This window comes from Meleagris gallopavo, chromosome Z, assembly GCF_000146605.3.
Source record: "Meleagris gallopavo isolate NT-WF06-2002-E0010 breed Aviagen turkey brand Nicholas breeding stock chromosome Z, Turkey_5.1, whole genome shotgun sequence".
Lineage (NCBI taxonomy): Eukaryota > Metazoa > Chordata > Aves > Galliformes > Phasianidae > Meleagris > Meleagris gallopavo.
In genome coordinates this window covers 24,284,231-24,304,227 of record NC_015041.2, presented here as the reverse complement: position 1 = coordinate 24,304,227, position 19,997 = coordinate 24,284,231, and the positions used below count along the sequence as shown (strand labels likewise).

Here is a 19,997-nt window from a genome sequence, read left to right as displayed (position 1 = left end):
ATCATGCAAACATTTTTTCATGATTTTACTTGTTTCTCAGACTACTGACTCTCAAGACTACTTCAGTTTAAGCCTGTCTGTGTACTTTCTTGTGAATGGGAATGTGCTCTAACAGTTTTTCCCAGAGTGTTTACTCTGAGTCTGCCCATAGCAATTAACTGTTGCAGTAGTATAAAATAACTTTTGTTGTTATTATTATATTGAGAAATATAATTGGCAAATTAGCTTAAAAATAAGCTGTCACAGTACTTGCTGTTACTGTAATTTTCCTTACCAATGGCAAATTAAATACAGTGACATAATTAGAAAAATGTTTGTTGACTCCACTGTTCTTTCTGTTTTGTCTCCTTACTGGCTGGAATTCATTAATGGTATGTATTTTTCAATCAGAAGTATCAATAAGAATTATCCTGAGATTGCTGAGTGCCCTCAGCAGACAGAATGACTGGTAGTATTACAGCCTCAGGAATTGTGAAGCACCTTTTATTTGATCACTTTGCACAAACTGACTCTGCCTTTGCAGATTCACAGCAACAGATATTAGGTGTATGAACTGGAGGAAGATACTGTTAACTGAACAGAGCTGGCAGAACTAGCTCCCTGCCTCGTGTTTCTAGCACGTGAGCTGGACAGTAAGAGTAAGTGTGAGAGAGGAAATGAAGACACCTACATAGATAAAACGAGTGAAAACCAGAGTTCACTAACAGAGTTGTAGTAGTGGATTTTAATTTACTAAAAGAAATGAAAGCAGTAAATTTGCACATATGTGTATATAGTAGCCCAACTAGTTGATCAGCTGGTAAAATAAGAGGTGGAATAAACAAATTCTGAGAAATCCCCGATCTCATTTTTCCTTCTAATAAGAATAATCAATCAAGACATTTCTTGGGAACGCAGGGTTACTGTTATTGTTAGGCCAGTGTTTTTAATCACTGATTTTTTTTATTTTGAAATGGTTGGATTGTTTACAGGTTTTTCCATACAGATTTTTGCCTCTGGATTGCTTTCTTCCTATGCTTTTTCTTTCCAGAGGAGCAACAATCTGTATGTCATCATGAAGGACACACAAGGACACAACACACGCCAAAGCTGCTAAATGGATCAGAAGAATGATACATGTGTACACTCAACCCTCTTCACAGAGATTTATAAGCTTAAGCCATGCCAAAACAAGGCTCAGGGACCTTTCCAAAAATTCTTATGTCCATGTTTCACTGGACCAATTTGGTTCAGTGAAACATACTCAAACTGTTTGTGAAATCAAAATGCTTACTTTCTTCAGTGCTAAGTTTAGACCTTTGCACACATGTCGAGATGTACTGGCTATTTTGCTGACACAGTGGTGTGCCTTTCACTGTGTGATTTGATGGCTTGCAGTCTGCAGCGTGTTGCACAACGGGAGAGTAAATGATCACTTACTTTGAAACAAGTCACTTGAGTGTTTATTTCTACCACATCTCCGCTGCTAGTGTCTGTTGAGCAGATTAAGCAATTTAAGTTGTGGGTAATATCATCACTAGAGATGACTTTTAGGCAGAATTAACCTTTCCTGTGCTAAGAATGAATGGCTAAAAGAAGAACCAGGAAGGTTAAGAAAAAAGGAACAGCAATGCTGAGGCAAGTTCACAGTTACCAGGACAATGCATAGCATTCCCAGCCTCCTCCATCCTGTCTGGGACCCCCCACCAGCTCCCAAAACAACTTAGCAGGGCCAGGCTGCAGTTTCACACCCTTTTGTCCTGCCCAGCCGTGGGCAGCAGCCAAGCTGCTTCTGACACCCAGAAAGCCCCCTGCAGCTGTGCTGGCCTAACAACTTTTCTTGCTTTTACCAGAGGAGTGACAGGCGCTGGTAGGAGATGACAGCTCTCTTCTACATCCTCCTTTTAGTGGCAGTGTCAGAAAGCTGCAGTGGCAGCGTTTCTAGGAACAAATTCTTGTCTACAATAAAAGATAGGATCATACCATTTGCTTTGTATATGAGCAAAGCTGATTTTGTTATCTGTAGACCAGATTGTTGGTATTTCTGTGGGAGGGATCCTTCAGCTGATCTACTGTGTTATCGCAAAGAGGAAGTAGAAAAGGTGAGGATCTGATTATCTGTAGGGCTGAGTTCCTGTTTGGGGACATTTGTTTTCTTTTTTTTAATCTAAAGCTATTTGCAAAAGGGTTCATAGATAATAACCTGCCCTTTTTCTTGTGATCAAGTAGCATTACATGCTTTGATAGCATCTGGAGGCTCTGAACCAGAGAACAAAGTAAGCTCTTGCAGTTTTTATAGCAGCTGCTAGGGGACCAGGCTATAGCTCTAGGCACCGTATTAGCAGACTGTCCTTGTTGGGAACAGTTCACAGACTACAGGTCAAGGCAGATCAAAAGTGGCAGAAAGAAAGTATTCTCAGTATCATGACAGCTACTTTGCAAACATGAAGGAACATTGCTGTCTGTCTCTGTTCTTAAATCCATTTGAGCTATTCAGTGTCCTAGTTTTCTACAGAACCCAACTCATAGACTCAAGCATAATCTTCATATATCTTTTTTTCTTGTGCTTTCTAGAAACATTTTTCCCCTTTACAACTTTTTCGTAATCATTTTTATGCTGTTCTGGTATTGTACTGGATTAGTAATTTACACATAGTTAACTGTAGTAATTTTTTAAAAATATTAGATTCAAGGGGGATGGGAGTCTGTACCTCTAGGGCTGAATAAAAGCCAAGGAGCCTAAGTTACAGGCAAAGCTTTGAAAATCCCAGGTTGATGGGCACTTAGCAAATTTGTGTGAATAGCAGCTGCTACCTTGACTTGCTGCTCTCTGTCAAAAAGGTGGACTGAAAGTCAAAAGCAGCAGTGGTAACTGAAGGATGGATGTCAAGAGTTAACCACAGAAATCACAGTTGCTCCAGGCATATCTTACTGTTTTCCTTATGTATTTAATTTTCTCTCGACAATTTTTCACAGGATTAACAGCTTCAATTTATATAACGAGAACCAGATCCTTTGCCAGTAGGAAAACACAGCCATTTTTGACAAATGTGTGTACAGAACTTGCAGTCTATTATATAAAACTACAGAACTGCAAAGCAGACTTGATGCAGCAGAATTTTTATATTTGATGAGGGAGAATATATCATGCAACAGATTTTGAAACAAAAGCCTTTCTGATTTCTCTGTGGAGAATTTTTTACTAAGTAATTTTTAGGAGCACAGATAGTCAAACTATTGATTGATTCATGAGGAAAAAGAAAAAATTGTGACTTAATGTGTCTTGTACCCAGGTCTTCTACGGTGTGTGAACAGAAAATGATAACTAAATGCAACTAAAAAACTTGAATCAAATCTGGTGCTAATATGCCAGAGCAGTGGCCACAGATTTGACAACTCAAGTTTCTTGAGTCTATTAGTTGAAGTAGTCATCTTCCAGTATCTGCTAAGTGTAGAGCATCCTGGATCTTACTTTCTATTAATTTTCAAAAATGTTCACCTAGATTAGGTGCAGATTGCCACAGAAACTTGCTGTAAATTATCCAGAAGGAGAGGGTGCTTGCTGACATGGCCAAGAACCTTTCCTATGTAATACTCCTTGGTTACAAAATGATAATTTTATTGAAACTTTTTGCTTTTTGATACATTTCTGTTTTAACAGACAGAGTTTACTTTCATAGAAATGTTTCTGGTCAAAATAAGTGATAAGTCTTTTGGAAGCAGCTCATTACTCCAAGTTGTTCTTTTGGTTTTGTATGTGGAAACTGGCAGTTCAAGTCCATATTCCATTTGAATTCAAATAGTAGACTTGAATTTGTGCCTCCTGTATCCCTGAATGTGTCCTAAATCCCGTGGGATTTTCAAAAATTCTTCTTAGTTTCTTTTGTATCAATTTGTCATGAATATGAAACTAGGAAGGAATTTAGGTCTGAGCATTCAAACATTCTTATCTCTGAAAGGTAAGGAGGAAGTCAGAAAGGGAAAAAAGTTTTCTTTCTGCTTTTTTTCCTCCAGAAGCTATTTATGATGCTTTTTAAAAATATATATATATTTTTTTTTATTTGTCCTGATGGAAGTTTATAAATATTCTGGAAATTTATGTTTTTTCATGGAATGAGAAAACTGTTTCTCCACAGCTTGACAGATGAACATCTGTGCAGATAGGGAGATGCTCTTGAACTTGACTCACATAACACAGAACACTGGCCAGGAGTCTGAGTGTCTTGCCCAGTTTGGGGAAACAGTACCAGAAGTGTGGAAATGCCCTGTATGTATAATGATTAAAAATGTGTTTCTACTGCTACCACTTCTATCCAAGTACTCATGTATATTATTTATTTAATGTTAGGGTACACACTTTGTCATATGTAAAAGTGAATTCTGGTTGTCACTCTGGGAGCTACCATAGCTGTGGAAGCTGGTACCTTCCTGGATACTGTTATGTGATGTACAAGTTAATTGAGACATTTGCCCAGCCTCCTTAGCTTGTTTTCTTAAATGCAGCGATATCAAATAATGTGCTTTACATATCTCTCTTTAGGGTCTGATCACCTTCGAGAGAAAGACGGACTATGGGCCGTTCTAGTTTGGCTTTCAATCCTAGCAGCTCGAAAGCAGAGCGTAGAAGAAATTGTCAGGGATCACTGGGCGAAGTTTGGTCGACACTATTACTGCAGGTGAGAAAAATGAAGGAAAGGCACAGGAACTTATACAGTCAGTGGGTCAATTCTGCTGCAAACAAGGCTTGATTACTTGCACTTAGCTACATTTAGATGTATGTTTCATATGTCCACGTAATGAAAATCTGCTACAGATTGCCACTGTAATGGACAGTTTTTTATCGGTTGAGTAAGCAGACTTTACTCACTGAAGGAGCTGTGCATATACGTCACTTCCAGTATATTACATGTGGAATCGCTGTTGGTTACATGGTGTTGAAAAATAGTCAACATCTCAGCAAGTTTGCTCATACATTTCTTTCTTCATGCTTCTTCATGAAAATGCTTTTGTGAAAACTGATTTTATGCTTACTTTAAAGTCAAGAGAACTCCTCTGAATATTCATACATGTACTTGTTTATATTATTGTCTCAAAAGGGTGAATTCTAATTGGCTTTCACATAACACAGATCTTACCTTAGCCTCTCTCTCTCTCTCTTTCTTTCAGAATAGATTTAATTCGGATGAGTAAGTATAATCATGGAGGAACACAGCTGTTCCTCAAAACTTGCAGCAAAGTATCTTCTATTTTATTTTCTTCAGAGCACTGCACTGATTGTGTCCTTGATTTCAGAATGCTGGCTATGTTGGGTTTAGTCTTCTGAAGAGGAGGCTCAGAGGGGACCTTACTGCTCTGTAGAACTAACTACCTGAAAGGAGGTTGTGGTGAGATGGGAGACATCTCCCGGGTAACTAGTGGTAGGGCTAGAGGTAATGGCCTCTAGTTGCTCCAGGGAAGGTTCAGGTTGGATATTAGGAAAAACTTTTCCTGAAGAGTGGTCAGGCACTGGAATGGGCTGCCAATGCAGATGTCATTGTCACTGTCCCTTTACGTGTTCAAGAAGTGTTTACATGTCGCACTAAGGGACATGATTTAGTGGGGAAATATTGGTGGTGGGTGAATGTTTGGACAGGTGATCTTAGAGGTCTTTTCTATGGTTCTGTGATTTTATGATGTTTTCTGTGCTACTTAAGGTACAATGTGTTTTCCAAATGGTTTCTATTGCCTCGAGACTTAAGTGGCCAGATTCAGTAGTCTACTGTCAATTTTTGAAGTAAGCAACAAATTGCTAATTGTGTATATATAGAGAACTGTGAAAAAAGAATTGTCTTCTAAGCTGTGGTGGACTTAATTTTTACTTCTACTTTTTTATATACATGCAAGGTTTGATTATGAAGCGTTGGAACCCAGAACAGCATATTTCATAATGAGAGACCTGGAAGCTTTGATCACTGATAAGTCATTCAGCCACCAGCAGTTTGCTGTGGGCAGCAGTATCTACAGCGTGGAAAGAACAGACAGCTTTGAGTACATAGATCCTGTGGATGGCACTGTGACCAAAAGACAGGTATGGCTGTGGTGGTGAAGTAGCAAAATTTTGCAGCTTTCAATATGCCTCTTAAAACATTTCTGACATTCAGCTGAAAGCCTTACCATTTATTTATAGGACATTTTTTTAATTGCACTGATAGATACCACATTTCCTACTTAAGATTAGCTCAGACTGGATAAGATAATCCACCTCTGGTTTGGCTTGCACTTGCTGTGCATAAATAGAGACTGTAGTGTTATGGAGAATGTAGGCTGAGACAGGGTCCCTGCTGCCAGCAATGCAAATATAGAGAGAGACCCATTTCCTGAATAATGGAAGGTGTCTTGTAGAAAGGCAGCATTTGCTTTTTCTGTTTTCTGTCTGAAATCTACAATTGCTATACAATGCAAAAAAAAGCTCAAATTTTCTTGCTTTTGGTATTCACGTAATTAAGGCATGGTATTCCCTTGTTGCCAACAGCACGCAGAAGACTTAAGCAGATTGTTCCATATTGGGGCATGTTTGGCTTCTCTAGCCAAAAAAAACTGCTCTGTGTTCCTTTTGGGCTGACTGTAGGCTATGTCAATATTAAGCTCTTTTAGCTATCAAGTTCTGCAACTCAAATTGAGCCTTTGATGTTCCATGACAAGCACAAAAGCAGACATGTACTTTTGCCTGGTGTAGATGTATATCAAAACATTTTGAATATGAGCTGTGACTCATATTTAAATGTATTCTGATTTTATGCTGCTTGTTTTTGTTGTCTTTGTTTGTGAAGTTTGTAAACTGCTTGACCTGATCACACTCTATCAAATGATATTATGAGCCATTAAACCAGTTGTCATTCCATTTGCTCAGTGTCTTTGTAGTTTCCATTCATCACTACATCCAGATATATAAGCAGTCAATTTGCCACTGAATTACTGTCTTTGTACATATTGCTGCTGAAACAAGGTACAAGGATATTGTCATATCCAAATCCACTGGAAAATTACAGGTGTGGCAGGCTTGTGACTCTAGTCATTTAAAAAAAAAATTGTAAATTTTTAGTGTACTTTCTCTTTCTTTTCATCCAAAGCTGTTTCCTAAATTGGAGTACAGCTGCTAGTCACGTCACCATGTAATACAGAGAAGTATGACTTGCCCTGTTTTTAAGTGGACTTTGAAATGGAGAGCATGTCTTTTCATAGGCAAAAGCACTCATTTGATGAGAGTACAATTCAATCTGTTTGTCTTCTGACAAGCTTGCATTCCTGGCTCTGTGTGTTTGCAGCCTTGGTGGAATTCTCCAAGCATAATAAAATAAGAAATGACATTAATCCATGGAAATAAGCAGCAGTTCACTGCTGCCATTTTCCTCATGTTGTATGCTCTTTGTGCAAATGCAGGTGCCTCTTTGTGACTGTCATGAGTTTCATGTAGATTTTCCAGCTACGTTGTCAGGAACTTTTTATTCCTCAGTAGAAAGTGGATAGAAATTTGTACTCAATGTATCTGAACTGCTTCTACTGGACTACGACTAAATCAATGTTAATTAATTGCAGAAAACAAACAGCAATAATAAAATAGATATGTAACAGTACAAGCAGGCCGTACTCTAATTTATTATGAAACAAATACATGAATATTGTTTATCATCACAGTTCAGTAATAAGATATAAAGTTAAATGAAACATGTTGCTGTTCCTGAAAATTGTGCTGGCCTTTGCACGAATATTAGCACATAACATAGTGAACAAGTTACCAATTAAAATGATGGACTCTTTCATGAAGATTTATCATATTCAGAGATTTACAGAATAAAACTCCCAGTGTTTGTCATTTAAATTTTCTTAATGTTGTCTTGCTCCTTTGTTAGATTTAGGCCGTAAAATTCTCTGCGTGTAGTCTCATGTTTTTTGGGGAGCTGTTCTGAAAGTTATTTCATATGACCCTCCAGAGATGAGGAAAAAATTATTCTCTGTTCAGAATGATATTTTAGTCCCATGTCAACAATAGCATATTTCTTGTCAGAATAGTCAGAATAGCCTCCTATGCCCCGGTGGTGTTCTAGGGTCCACAGATGAGCAAATAAAAATTACGATAACTGCAGTATTTTGAAGAAAGGTAGCTATTCTGCATGCTTCTAATGTATGTGTCTGTTGGATATACTGCTGCTAAGCTAGATTTTCTGCTGGTGTTATACTCTACCATTTAATAATGGTTTTCAAAATCTTAAGTGACTTTTTTTATATCAGTAAACTGTTTAATTGGATTATAATGCAAAAGTAGAGAAATCCTTGTGAAGCTCTCTCTTTGTCGCAATGGCTTCAAAGCCAATGGGTTAACCAGTGACAAGGTAATTTTGTTTCAAAATTTCCACACGGCTAATTAATGTCCATCAGCAGGCCTGATTTGCCTAATATAAGTATCTGCAGATATCCATTGTCAGAGCTGTACTGAAGGTTTTCATTTGCTTCCTTTTGGAAAAAAGAGTTACCAGTTTCCATAATAAAACATGTTTGTGACAAATAGAGTGCCCCATTTTATTAAAACTGGAACTTTTTCTGCACTGTGGACTTTTCAGTTTGTTGTTCTTTGTTTTTTCCTCAAGTCAGTTTATTAATTCTGCACATAAAATTCTGTTCTGTGCACTTTCACAGAGCTGACATTTTTTATATAACAAATAGCAAGTATGTGGCTTTAAATTGAGTTTATCTCAGGTGAGAAAATGCCATCATGTCAAACAGTAAGTAGGTTGTTCTCAATTTCACCAACTTGCTTTGACAACAGTGATCACAAAAGCTAAAAAATGCTAAAAAGGAATATTTAATATGTTAAACTGTGTAGTAGTGAACAGGGATAAACTCTTTGACTTTGTCTTCACCTAAATGCAGACCTGTAGGTTATTTGACAGGTAATGTTTCTTCATAGTTACTTGGGAACAGTGTTTTTGGCTGTTTTTCCTCTTTTAACTGGTTTTAACAAGTGTAACCTACAGCTTTGTGGTATAAGTTTCAGAAAATGTTAAGAAATGTAAATACATAATAGTTCTCATTAAATTCTGTTGCCTTCCAGAGTAAAAAGCGTTGCTAGTTTTGAAATCGCTGTTTTCAGTGGAGAGTCAAAAGACAGGTCTTTGCTGTTGAGTTCCGTGCCAAAAATGACTTATGCTCTAGCTCCAGGTGCAGGAGTGACACAAAAGCTGATTTTGACAGTCCAACTCTGAAGGCCGCTGTTTTCTTAGCACATAATTTCTCCCTGGCACTCCAGAGGTAGTTGTTTTTCATGAGTACAGTCACTACATCTCTATAATTCCCTTTTGAAAAATACCTTTGTATGGCAGAAATTCTAGTCTTATAGACTATTATCAACTGACATCTCTCTTGTGTAAAAACTAGTACTGTCAATCATTTACTCCTGAGAAATGTGAAAATAATCTCAGAAATAGTAAACTGAATGCAGGTTGTGTGTCTGTATGCTAGGTAAAATCTCAAGTACTATAAACTGTAGCATCAAAGTGGCTACAGATGCTTTAGTTTGGTGGAAAAAAATAGCGTCATGAAGGATAGAGTTATGGGGAGTGTTTCTAAACCTTTTTTGTCCCAAAGACCATAGTTTAAGGAGTGGTGAGACAGTACTGAGGTTCTGAGAGAAGCAACAATGTACAGTTGTTATTCTTGCCAGATACACAGAATATGTAGAAGAGTGTTAGAGTGTTCAAGTGGATTTGCTAGTTTTATCATTATGGAGGTAGCTTGACCTAGCAGGGACATGCAAAATGTCCATGTAGCCATTAGGTAGGAAAACATTCACATGCTCTTTATGTTTGTGGTTTAATTTTGTGCAAGTATGTTAGGCTTCCTTCCTTCCCACTTCAAGCTGCTTGACATGAATGTTACATATTTTGAGCTCCTGATTGTAGGTTCAACAAGTATTCAAAACAAACTATACCTAGAACTATATTTTTTTCATTTTGCTGTCGTAAAGTTAGAAGTAATTAGCAATCAGCAAGAGACAACTCCTTGTTCATAACAAAGTGACTATATACTTCTTGCTGTCCAAGCTGAAATTCCATTGATGGCAGAACTCCCACTAACATCATACGAACCAAATCATTAATAAGTTGGCTTAATAGCAAACATTAGAAAAAAGGCTCTGAAGCTTATTCTGCTGAATATAAAGTATTTCTGATTATTACACATGCTTTTTGTGTTGAAAATACTAGATGAATTTATGTTACCATTGTGTTTGTGTTTAAATTAATGTGCAGGAAAATAATGCCTGCTATTTATTTCCATGGAAGTTACAACAAATACAAAGCACATAATAACACTATTTGATAGAGCAAAGTCCCGGTTATAAAACACCATTTTTAAACACAGTCACCACCATTAGCTGTGCATTTCTGCCAGTGATGAGCAGGAGGCTGCATGCTGTGCCTGTAAAAATCTGCATGGCCATTTAAATGTGGCCTGTGTTTCATGTCACGGTCACCATTGCTGAAATGCACCACCTGCTGCCTCTCTCTGCTCACATCCACTGTTTGGTCTCCATAAATATTCGGCAAGCGTTGCTGAATATCAATAGATGCCATTTTTTCCTCATGGAGGAATTCAGTGAGATGCATTTGCGTCACACACACTTTTATGTCCAACCAAAACAATAAATGAATAATATGTCTTAGGCCATCTGACTCAGCCTTTTACTCATATGCTATGTTTTCCTGTTGCGTATTTCTTTGTGTTGAAAGACAATACCATCCAGACACTGTTGAAGATACTTTGACATATACCTGAGCAAACAAAGGCTTTTTGCACTTTTATTTTATTTTGGGGAGCACAGTATTCCTAACAGCAGTGTCTTCTCAGGCTGCTGATAAAGATGGAAGAATAAAATACTTCTCTCTTTAATTCTCCCGTTTTTAAATGCTTTACTGGAACTTCAACAAAATTAGCAATGATCTCAGTTTATGCACTCATTTGCCAATAGCAGAACTAAAATGGAAAATAGAAGTTCACTGGCAGAACAGAGGTAACATTTAGCCTAGGGATAACATTTACAGAAAGGAAACAAGAACATGTTAGTGCAAAACTGGTAGATAATGAAAACACTGCAACTCTTTAACTGTTCAGGTTAGTCCTTTTTTTTAATGGGAACAAATCTACCTGTCTGCCCTTCTTGCTTACCTTATGTCATCCCTGTACAGAGAGACTGTTCACTATGGATCCAGTACATGGTCTGTGGAAGGATGTGTGCATATATACAGTGTGAAAGCAGGGAGGGTAATAAAAAGAGATGGAAGCTGAAGTAAATTCCTACTTAATTAATAATAAATCTTTTAAAATCTTTACACAGTGAAGAATGTCACATTAAGAGACATGCTTAAAATTAACAACACATGTTGGGCTCCTAGACTGTACTACAGACTTTTGTTGAAATCCTTGTAATCAAGTCTTAATGCATGGTCGGTGAGGGAACTGATGCTGACATTTTTAGCATTACTAACTGTCTTTTGTTTCTTATAGCTGTTTCCCATTCTTTGTTGATCTTATAAATATCTCACTGACTAGTGATTTTTTGCTCTGCCACACAGAACAAGAACAAATCAGTGAAAGAAACTAAAAACAGCAGTAAAAAAGCCCTTGGTTAGAGGAGTGGGAGTGAAAACACAGATTGTTTCTGATCTTGAGATGGAAAAAAGTAATAAATGAGTTGTCCAAAGTTAAAGTGAGATTGTATCCTTATGGTTCTTCCTTTCTTGTTTTATTTTAGAGCAGTGAAAACTGTGATGTATAAGAGGTATTGCCACCTTAATGTATGATACTCCTTCTTCTCCCATAGGGGCTGCGGATTGTTTTTTCAGATGCTTCCAGGCTCATCTTTAGAATGAGCGCTTCTAGCCATGTGAGAGCTACTCTCCGGATCTATGCAGAGAGTTATGAGAAGGATCCTAGCCAACACAATAAGGAACCACAGGTAATGTAATAACATTGTAAGAAAACCTGCAAGAATAAACTGTTTGCAGTTGTCTTAAAATCAGACTCCAGTAGATGCCTGTAGAAGCCTGAACACCACATGCGTTGTTTTTGTTTTTGTTTTTTAACTAAGTGCGAAAGGTAGAATGTTCTGAGTATTATACTAAAGCTGCTAAGTAGTCAGGAAGCATTAGCAGGCCTACTATGTTTGGTTTGGGAAAGCTGCTTCTTGATCACAGAAAGGAAATATCAAGGATACAGTGAGAAACTGAAGAGTTTCCAATAGTTGTAGTGATGCATATTCAAACCGTAAGTGGATATTTTGGAAATCTGTATCATCAGTTCAATGAAGATCATCAACTCAATGAGGAGCACTGAAGCAGAAGGTCGAAGAATAAAGAGAAAAGAAATATGTGTGTATTCAGACATTGATTCAGTCAGTCAGTCTAGGCAACTGAAGAAAACCACCACACCCTGAGAAAGCCAATTTTTTTGTTCAAATCACAGATATTAGTGGTTAAGTCAAATGCCAGAAAGACAATATCATCTATAGTTGCCTTAAATTTGGAGGATATATTGGCTTTACTCATTGGCCTCAACCCTTTCTGGTCACTGTGGACCTCCTTGCCACTCACTGGACCCAAATTGTGCACTGACTCCCTTGTTTGACCTTGGACCTTCCCCATTGCCATGAGCTTGCCTGTTGATCTCGACTATTCATTGAATCTGGGTACAATTTCTGGGTCTTTTATGCTTACCTCTTTACAGTATCATGGAGCTGGGCCCTGAATGGCAAGACCCCTGTTCTGTCAGTTATATTACTGTTCCTGGCACAAGGAGACTAGCTCCAGGAGAATTGCTGGGCACTGAGAGAAGAGCCAGCCAGCCCTTGCTGCCTCTTGACAGTCTCTGTTCAGTCACTGATGCTTTTGTTCTGTTCCCCTCTCTGCCAGCCAGACTCTTACATAGACTTCTTTCATTTTTGTATGTGCATAACTAACAAAAGTTTCAGTTCTTCTTTAGCTGTTGCTGTGTGAATCTTAGAACCTTGGGACATTAGGGGAATTTCTTTTGCAGTAGAAGCTGAAGGTTAATTTTATGAGTTCCTGCACGCAATGCTTTGACCTCTGTTTACTGTGGATGTTTTTTTGTGGGACTGTTCACTTTTTGAGGTAGGACTAGCAGCTTTAGTACATATTTGTGTAATATGTCACAAAACAGGAATGTCAAGGCCTGAGATGCCTGAATGCTGGGAAAACATTTATCTTTTTTTTTTTTCCACTCAGTTTTTTTATAGAACAGTATTTTAAAAATCAGTAAATTTTGGGGCACATTTTCTGGGGATCATTTAGTGAAGGCTTCTCAGTGCAAGCACAGTTAGGAATTACGGATGCCTGAGTAGGGATTCCTTGTAAGGGAAAGACTTGCAGCTATCTGAGAATTATCTCACATCATAAACAGACTCCTTCCTAGGAAAATAAAAGTTTGAGAGCAGATTTCAGTGAAATCTAGCAGACACCTAAAACAATTTATAATACAAATTGCAGTTCGACCTCTCAGATTAGTTCCACTGAAACACTGTCATGTTGTGAAATAAACAAAAGAGGACTAAGTATTTCTCATGGAAGAGTAGTAAGCATTTAGCTTGCAAGAATTTAAAACTCTGTTTTTGAAACTCGTGTATTTATGACTGCAGTGCAAATGCAAAGTTTCTCTGAACATGAAATCCTTTTGAACCATACATTGCTTTTTTTGCTATATTTCTACCATAGATTTAATGAGTTTCTTCTATGCTACTAAACAACTATCTATCAGACATTCCAGAAATTTTGCTACCTGATTTTCTTCAGATATGATATATTCATTTTCTTCACTCTTTCTTGAAGTATCATAGAATCACTAAGGTTGGAAAGACCTCTAAGATCATCTAGCCCAACCACCAGATATCACCAGTATTTCCCCACTAAACCATGTCCCTCAGTATAACATTCTAAATGTTTCTTAAACACCTCCAGGGGCAGTGACTCCACCACCTCCCTGGGCAGCCCATTCCAGTGCCTGACCACTCTTTTAGAGAAGATATTTTTCCTAATATTCAACCCGAACCTCCCCTGGAACAACTTGAGGTCATTCCCTCTAGTCCTATTGCTAGTTACATGAGAGAAGAGACTGACCCCCATCTCACCACAGCCTCCTTTCCGGTAGCTGTGGAAAGCACTAAGGTCTCTTCTGAGCCTCCTCTTCTCCAGACTAAACAATCCCAGTTCCCTCATAAAGCGTGTGCTCCAGATCCCTCACCGGCATTCAGGTGGGAACAGTTAGAGACCTGCTACTCCACCTGGACTGTCACAAGTCCATGGAACTAGTGGGTATCCCATGTTTATGGTATACTTTCTGTATCATAAAACAGAAGAAAATTATTTGATGCTAAGACGCTCAACACTTAGTTCCTTCTGCATACTGGACCACCTTTTTAAGTACCTTCTTTTGATTGTTTACATAGACAGTTTGGAGTGCTTTTGCATTGCCCATTTCTACCTGATAACAATACCATTTTATTCTACTTCTGTGGATAAGCATAACTATTCAGTTTTTGTTTTACTACAACAAAGAAGCAAATTAATCAAAATCTTCAAGAATCTATAAAGGAATGAAGAAATTCTTAAATTGAAAGAACAGGGATAGAAATCAAGCTTCGTGTTCCATCAGTCATTTTCAGGTTTGTGTTAATGTTCTGGGCTGTATCCATAGTCCCTGTATTTAGAATCAGCTGTGTCTATTGAATGGCAGTGGAGTTAGGAGGTTTTTCAAACTGAAACCTCTGTGATTTTTTTGTGTTTTGCCCTCATGTGATTCTAGTGTTTGAGTCTCAGTTTGTCTTGATTATCTGATCTTACCACCAGCCAATTATCTGTCAAACTCAAGCACAAATTTATTCTTCTTGTTTTTGTAAACTGATCTTCACAGATGCCCTTCAGATGCAGAGTGTGGCTGCAACTATTCCCATAAGGAGCATAAGTTGTTCTCTGAGTAGGGATGAAATCATCTATGTTCAGTAGAGCTGCACCATCCTGGTTGAGTTGTTTTTCTTTATAACTTTTGGAATCAAATATTGGGAGTTTGGGAAAACCTCTAAAGAGAAAGAAAGCTCTTCTGTTAACTTTTCATCAATTCTTATTATGAAGTGGGATATGAATTCTGCCATAAAATCAACAAAGTATTTGCTTAATTTTTGTAACAACTTGGTATTGTTACTTCTTCAGCCAAGTGTAAAATTGTGTATGTGAAATGTCAGAAGGCTGTTCTTAAAAAACTTTTATATTCTTTTCTTTGTGTTTATTCTTGTAAAGGCAAGGACTATAGCTAACTGCCTTATTGTATGTGAGTTGATGGAATTTGGATTTGGAATTGGAACAGACTACAGTTATCCTACTCTGTGTATAGAATCAGTAGCAATAAACAGAAATGCTTGTCACGTTACAGCATTTCCTTGTGGTTACTTATGCATTATATATAACTAGTCAGTCTTAGCGTTGCTTACTTGCCTTTGTTTTTCCTTCACTGTGGCTGTTCATCATTTGTAATATCTGTCATCCAAATGCACAGTGAATCAGTGATTGTTGCTAAAGAAGCTGGAGTGGATTATAAGCAATACTTGTCCAGAAAACAATCTGAACAAAGATACGTAACTATTCTCTGTATCATCAGGGATCAACTGCTTGGAGAGAGCTAGTTGTAGGACCTATTTTGATTTGATAGCCAACAGAAAACCTAATGCACTTCTAAGTACTATGGGGGTTCCTCAAACTTATGCCCTTAATTTTGTCACCATGGAGCCATTGAAATGAGTAGTGCTTAAGTGAGGCTCTCTTCATACCTTATTGTACATCAGTTCTATGTATATCTGCATGGATCATAGAGGAAAAGCTGATTTTCAGGTCTGTAATTGTTTATTTTCCATCCTAAGTCTTTCTGTAAAAGTAGTCTTATAAGTAGAGAGAAAAAAGACTCTTAAGGAACTTTTCTTCCAATTTGTATGTGGGCCGGATGGTAGCTATTAATGAATAGAAGGGTCTCTCAAATCTTAGTATCTTATTTTAGTAGCATCTTCATATAATTATTTGATTAATACTTTACAGCTAGAACGCATAAATTATAGCCAGCTAGCCAATTGGTCAACAACATTAAAATCCAAGAGAAAGTAGTAAAATATGCTAATAACTAGAAGTCCAAGGCCACTGATAAATGTGAATAGCAGTGACTACTAACTATTCTATAGTCAATTGAAAGAAATGGGCAGAAGCAGCTTATGATAACCTGGGAGTTTAAGGGTATTTACTGTCTTTCCATGACTAATTCAGTTCTTCCTAATGAGGAGTGATTAATGATAAATGACTGTCATGTCCTATGCCAAGTATGTTATTGCTGTAAGCAGTTTTAAATCACAGTGTGTAGCGGTGTTGCTATCTGCTTCTATGCAGGCTTAAACAAAGTATTTGAAACGATGCCCAACTCTTTCCTAAAACTGGAACATTCCTCTTAAGAAGGGAGAGGCAAACTGTTGCTGCTTCTTATTGTTGGTGATGCATCTCATCACTGTGTATTACTGAGAAAGTTGCTTTCTAGATAGCTTGGAAGACATTCTTAAAAAATGATATATTGGATGCCTTCTAGCATCCAAGCAGGCATCTGGTGAGCAATTTCAGGAAGTTTATTGCTTTATAACAAACAACAAACTTCTGTGTGAAGTCAGACTCTATGCTTAGAAATTGATCTTTGTATAAATTTAAAAGAACTATTGGCTGTGCTAAATCAAAACACAGATTGAAAATCTAGGTTGAATAGGCCCAAAGTAGTAAAACAAGATTTTTTTGACCTTTCAATTCTTTTATAGCTTCATTTTATAGATCAACTTATTCCCTATTTATGGATTGCAGCAGATGGTTCCTATCTGCTTGTCCCTTGTCTAGCCACCTGGACACATTATTGAACTTGGATAAGATTCAGACATGAAAATTCATGTACAAAGACCAAAAATGAAATGATTCATTATGCAGAGTTGTTTTGAATTGTTTCGTTTATTAAAATGGTGTTCCCTTCAATCACATGGTTTTACTGCTGTTGCAGGCTAAGTACTCTGGGAGTGGTGTAGTGCATAATTGAATTTTCTGCATATGAACTAACTAGCTCTGTTTACAATATTTTATTATTCATTACCTGAATTGCACTAGAGATGAATAGGTGTTGTTGTAGACCCTTCAATCTGTATGATACAGTGAATCACAAATGAAGGAATGGCTTTTGCTGAAGATTGCTAGATGTTTGTTAGCTAAAGAATCACTATAGTAGCAGCAACTACACAAGAGTTATTTCAGTGTGCTTTTGTCCAAAAAAAATGTAATTGGAATCAAAAGTGTCTTCATTATCCAAAACTGAATTTCTGAAAGAACTTTTGAATGTCAGTAAAGAAAATTTTTTTGGGATGGACCATGGAATGTATATAAAAGAATTAAGGTTATATATAATTATATGTATGTAAAGATTGTATGAAGGGATTGTTTCTCTCTTGCAAGCATGGCTTTGTGCAAGAGCAGGGAACTGGAATCAATAACATGTAAATCCTTTTCCCCAGTATCATTTAATAGTGATAAAATTAAAATTTTCTATATGGTTCTGTCAAAATACTGTTAACAACCTCTAACCACGAGTGCAGTTCATTAGAGTTACGGTTTCTCTGTTATTTTTTGAAACGCTGGATCTTTTAACATGGCTCTTGCTGGATATTAATATGTGATTTGAAGAGTTTATATTAAGTCTTACCTTTACTACTTTAATTCATAAGTTTTTCTTTGAAGGCTTGTGGAATAAGGATATTTATATCTATTTGATTGCACTAGGGTATAATACATTATATGCATGCTACTCAGATACTTTGTCTTCCAGATCTGCCAAAAGCCTTCCAGTGAACAGATTTCAAATCAGTTGAAACTAGAAGGAGTTGGGTTTTTTTTGTGTAATGTTGGAAAAATATATCGTGGCACTAATTATGAAATATTTTATGAGTCAAGAAAATGAGTTAACTAAACTTCAGTCTGAACTACTCTATATACTAGAAAAGAATTAATCTTTTAACAAGAGATATTTCCTAACACTACCCAATTTTCATTTTCCTCTTGTATTTTTCATCTCTTGTACAGGTTGTCTTCCACTGCCGGGGCAGAACAGCTGTCCTCCTGACTCTTACTATCATTTTATTTGAGTTTGCAAACAGTAGTTACTAGTTAGACATAGATAGTGAGATGGCAGAGATATCAATTCCCTTTTCACCTCAGCAAATGTGTTGCATCATTGTAATGAAGTCAACGTGACCAGTTCTGTAAATGTTACAGACCCAGACAGGTTGTTCCACTATTAACCAGGTTTTCCACATGTCTTAAGATTTTCTAGGACCGATGACTGCAGCATAAACTTTTCCAGAGACTTCTGCTTTTTTGGAATGCAGGACCTGACAGTCATAATATGTTCACTGGGCAGGCACACTGAGCTGAGCTGTGTGTTTTAGCTCTTTATATATCAGCCCTGCAGAAGATCTGGTGTGGTGCTGTCTGCTTGTTAACTCAGGTGAAGTCATGCCTGAATCTTCAAGGCTTATCTTTATTTATAAACAGTAATAACACCACCTAGCAAGTATAGCTTTTGGTGACTTCAGTCTACAAGTATGTTTTTATCAAAACTACCTTGAGGAACTGGAAAACTACTTAAACTGACACTAAATATGAAGGAGCAGCAGCTGAAGAGGTAGTATTTTGTATTTGACTGCAGCTTTTAGAAAGGGAAAATGCAAAGATGGAAAACACTTGGCATATCTCCTGTCATGGCAGAGTTCCAGATATTGAACTGTAATCCTTCTTTGACAACTTCATGCTGTGCTGAGTTGTTTATCTCTCTTTAATTTGAACAGTTGTTCTAGGAAAGTGAATTGTGCTGAAATATGTACTATGCCAGCTCTGCTTAGAAATCAGTAGCATTATAATTTCAGAATATTTGTTCTGAAATAATTATTGTCCAAAGGGTGATCTTTGTTGTTAGTATTTCAGCTGTCTACATGCCCATATACCATAAGTCACATAAAGGCTTAGCTGATGGATGGTGCCCCAGCAGTACATTCTTTCAGTGACTAGTTCAGATAGCTTTCCGTTGCCCTCCCTGTGGTCCCAGAACACAGGGAGCAAATGGGTTAGTGCTCAGTGTTTTACAAATAATATGTACATGAATAACTGACCCTGTGTTTTGAGTGTTACACCTTATTCATTCACTTGGGTACATTTACAGTTGAAAGAGACCAAAATTATGCTGGTGAACTTGTTGCTGTATGCAAAATGCAGATAAATATGGTAAGAAAAGACAGAGCAAAAATGTGAGAACTCTGAAAGAGAATAGTAGTTACTTGTGTTCACTAGAATGCTTTGTGTCCTGTTGATGTTACTGCCATTCTCTGAGTGTTTTCGGATTTGCATGTCCTAAGTAAGTTCTGCAAGTTCTTTTCACTGATAAAACTGATAAAAAGTTCATTCTACTCTGTTTTTGAGACAGAGTGGAATGAGAAATGTGAACTTAACACCTATGGAAAATGAGCATGCCCAAATTATGTGAAACTTACCTACATTTCATTTGGCATATTCAGCTCTTCGTCTCTTCATCCTTGTTGTTCTGTTCTGCTTTTGCCACTTTAAAAATAATGCTCTTTTTTAACATCTGCAAGATGAAGAAAGTGTAGTTGAGGCAAATGAGAGGACAGAACTAAAATAAGTTTTTATCTGTTAACAAGTATGATTGTAAGCAGCAGAATATTTTAATGGTAATTGGAATCATTTGGCTGAAGAACAGCAGCTAAGATATTTTTGTAAATGAGTGTCACATGATTTGATTTTGTTTTTTCTTGAAAGCACTGAGTAGTGCTTTGTTTATTCTGGTGGTTTTTTTTGCTCAGTGTGCATTTGTTTAAGAAATGAATCACAGAATCACAGAAT

The 19,997-nt window shown here is 37.2% G+C and overlaps 2 protein-coding genes across 2 annotated transcripts in view; one reads left to right on the top strand and one right to left on the bottom strand.

Moving 5' to 3' along the window:
• The window catches only part of KANK1 (KN motif and ankyrin repeat domains 1), a 404,522-nt gene that overhangs the window by 94,661 nt on the left and 289,864 nt on the right, over positions 1-19,997 (bottom strand). The gene's annotated exons all lie outside the window — the stretch shown is intronic.
• Positions 4,480-11,995, top strand: LOC104914995 (phosphoglucomutase-like protein 5). The gene is made up of 3 exons (XM_010725601.3): positions 4,480-4,655; positions 5,863-6,046; positions 11,834-11,995. Exons 1-3 carry the CDS (start codon positions 4,495-4,497, stop codon positions 11,975-11,977), a joined length of 489 nt encoding a protein of 162 aa, XP_010723903.1. The 5' UTR covers positions 4,480-4,494; the 3' UTR covers positions 11,978-11,995.

What these genes read in the sequence shown, in the direction of transcription:
- LOC104914995 (XM_010725601.3), top strand. Translation starts at nt 4,495, where the DNA reads ATGTGCTTTACATATCTCTCTTTAGGGTCTGATCACCTTCGAGAGAAA. An exon ending in GGTCGACACTATTACTGCAG is followed by an intron (nt 4,656 to 5,862) that starts GTGAGAAAAATG and finishes TATACATGCAAG; the next exon opens with GTTTGATTATGAAGCGTTGG. An exon ending in GCACTGTGACCAAAAGACAG is followed by an intron (nt 6,047 to 11,833) that starts GTATGGCTGTGG and finishes CTTCTCCCATAG; the next exon opens with GGGCTGCGGATTGTTTTTTC.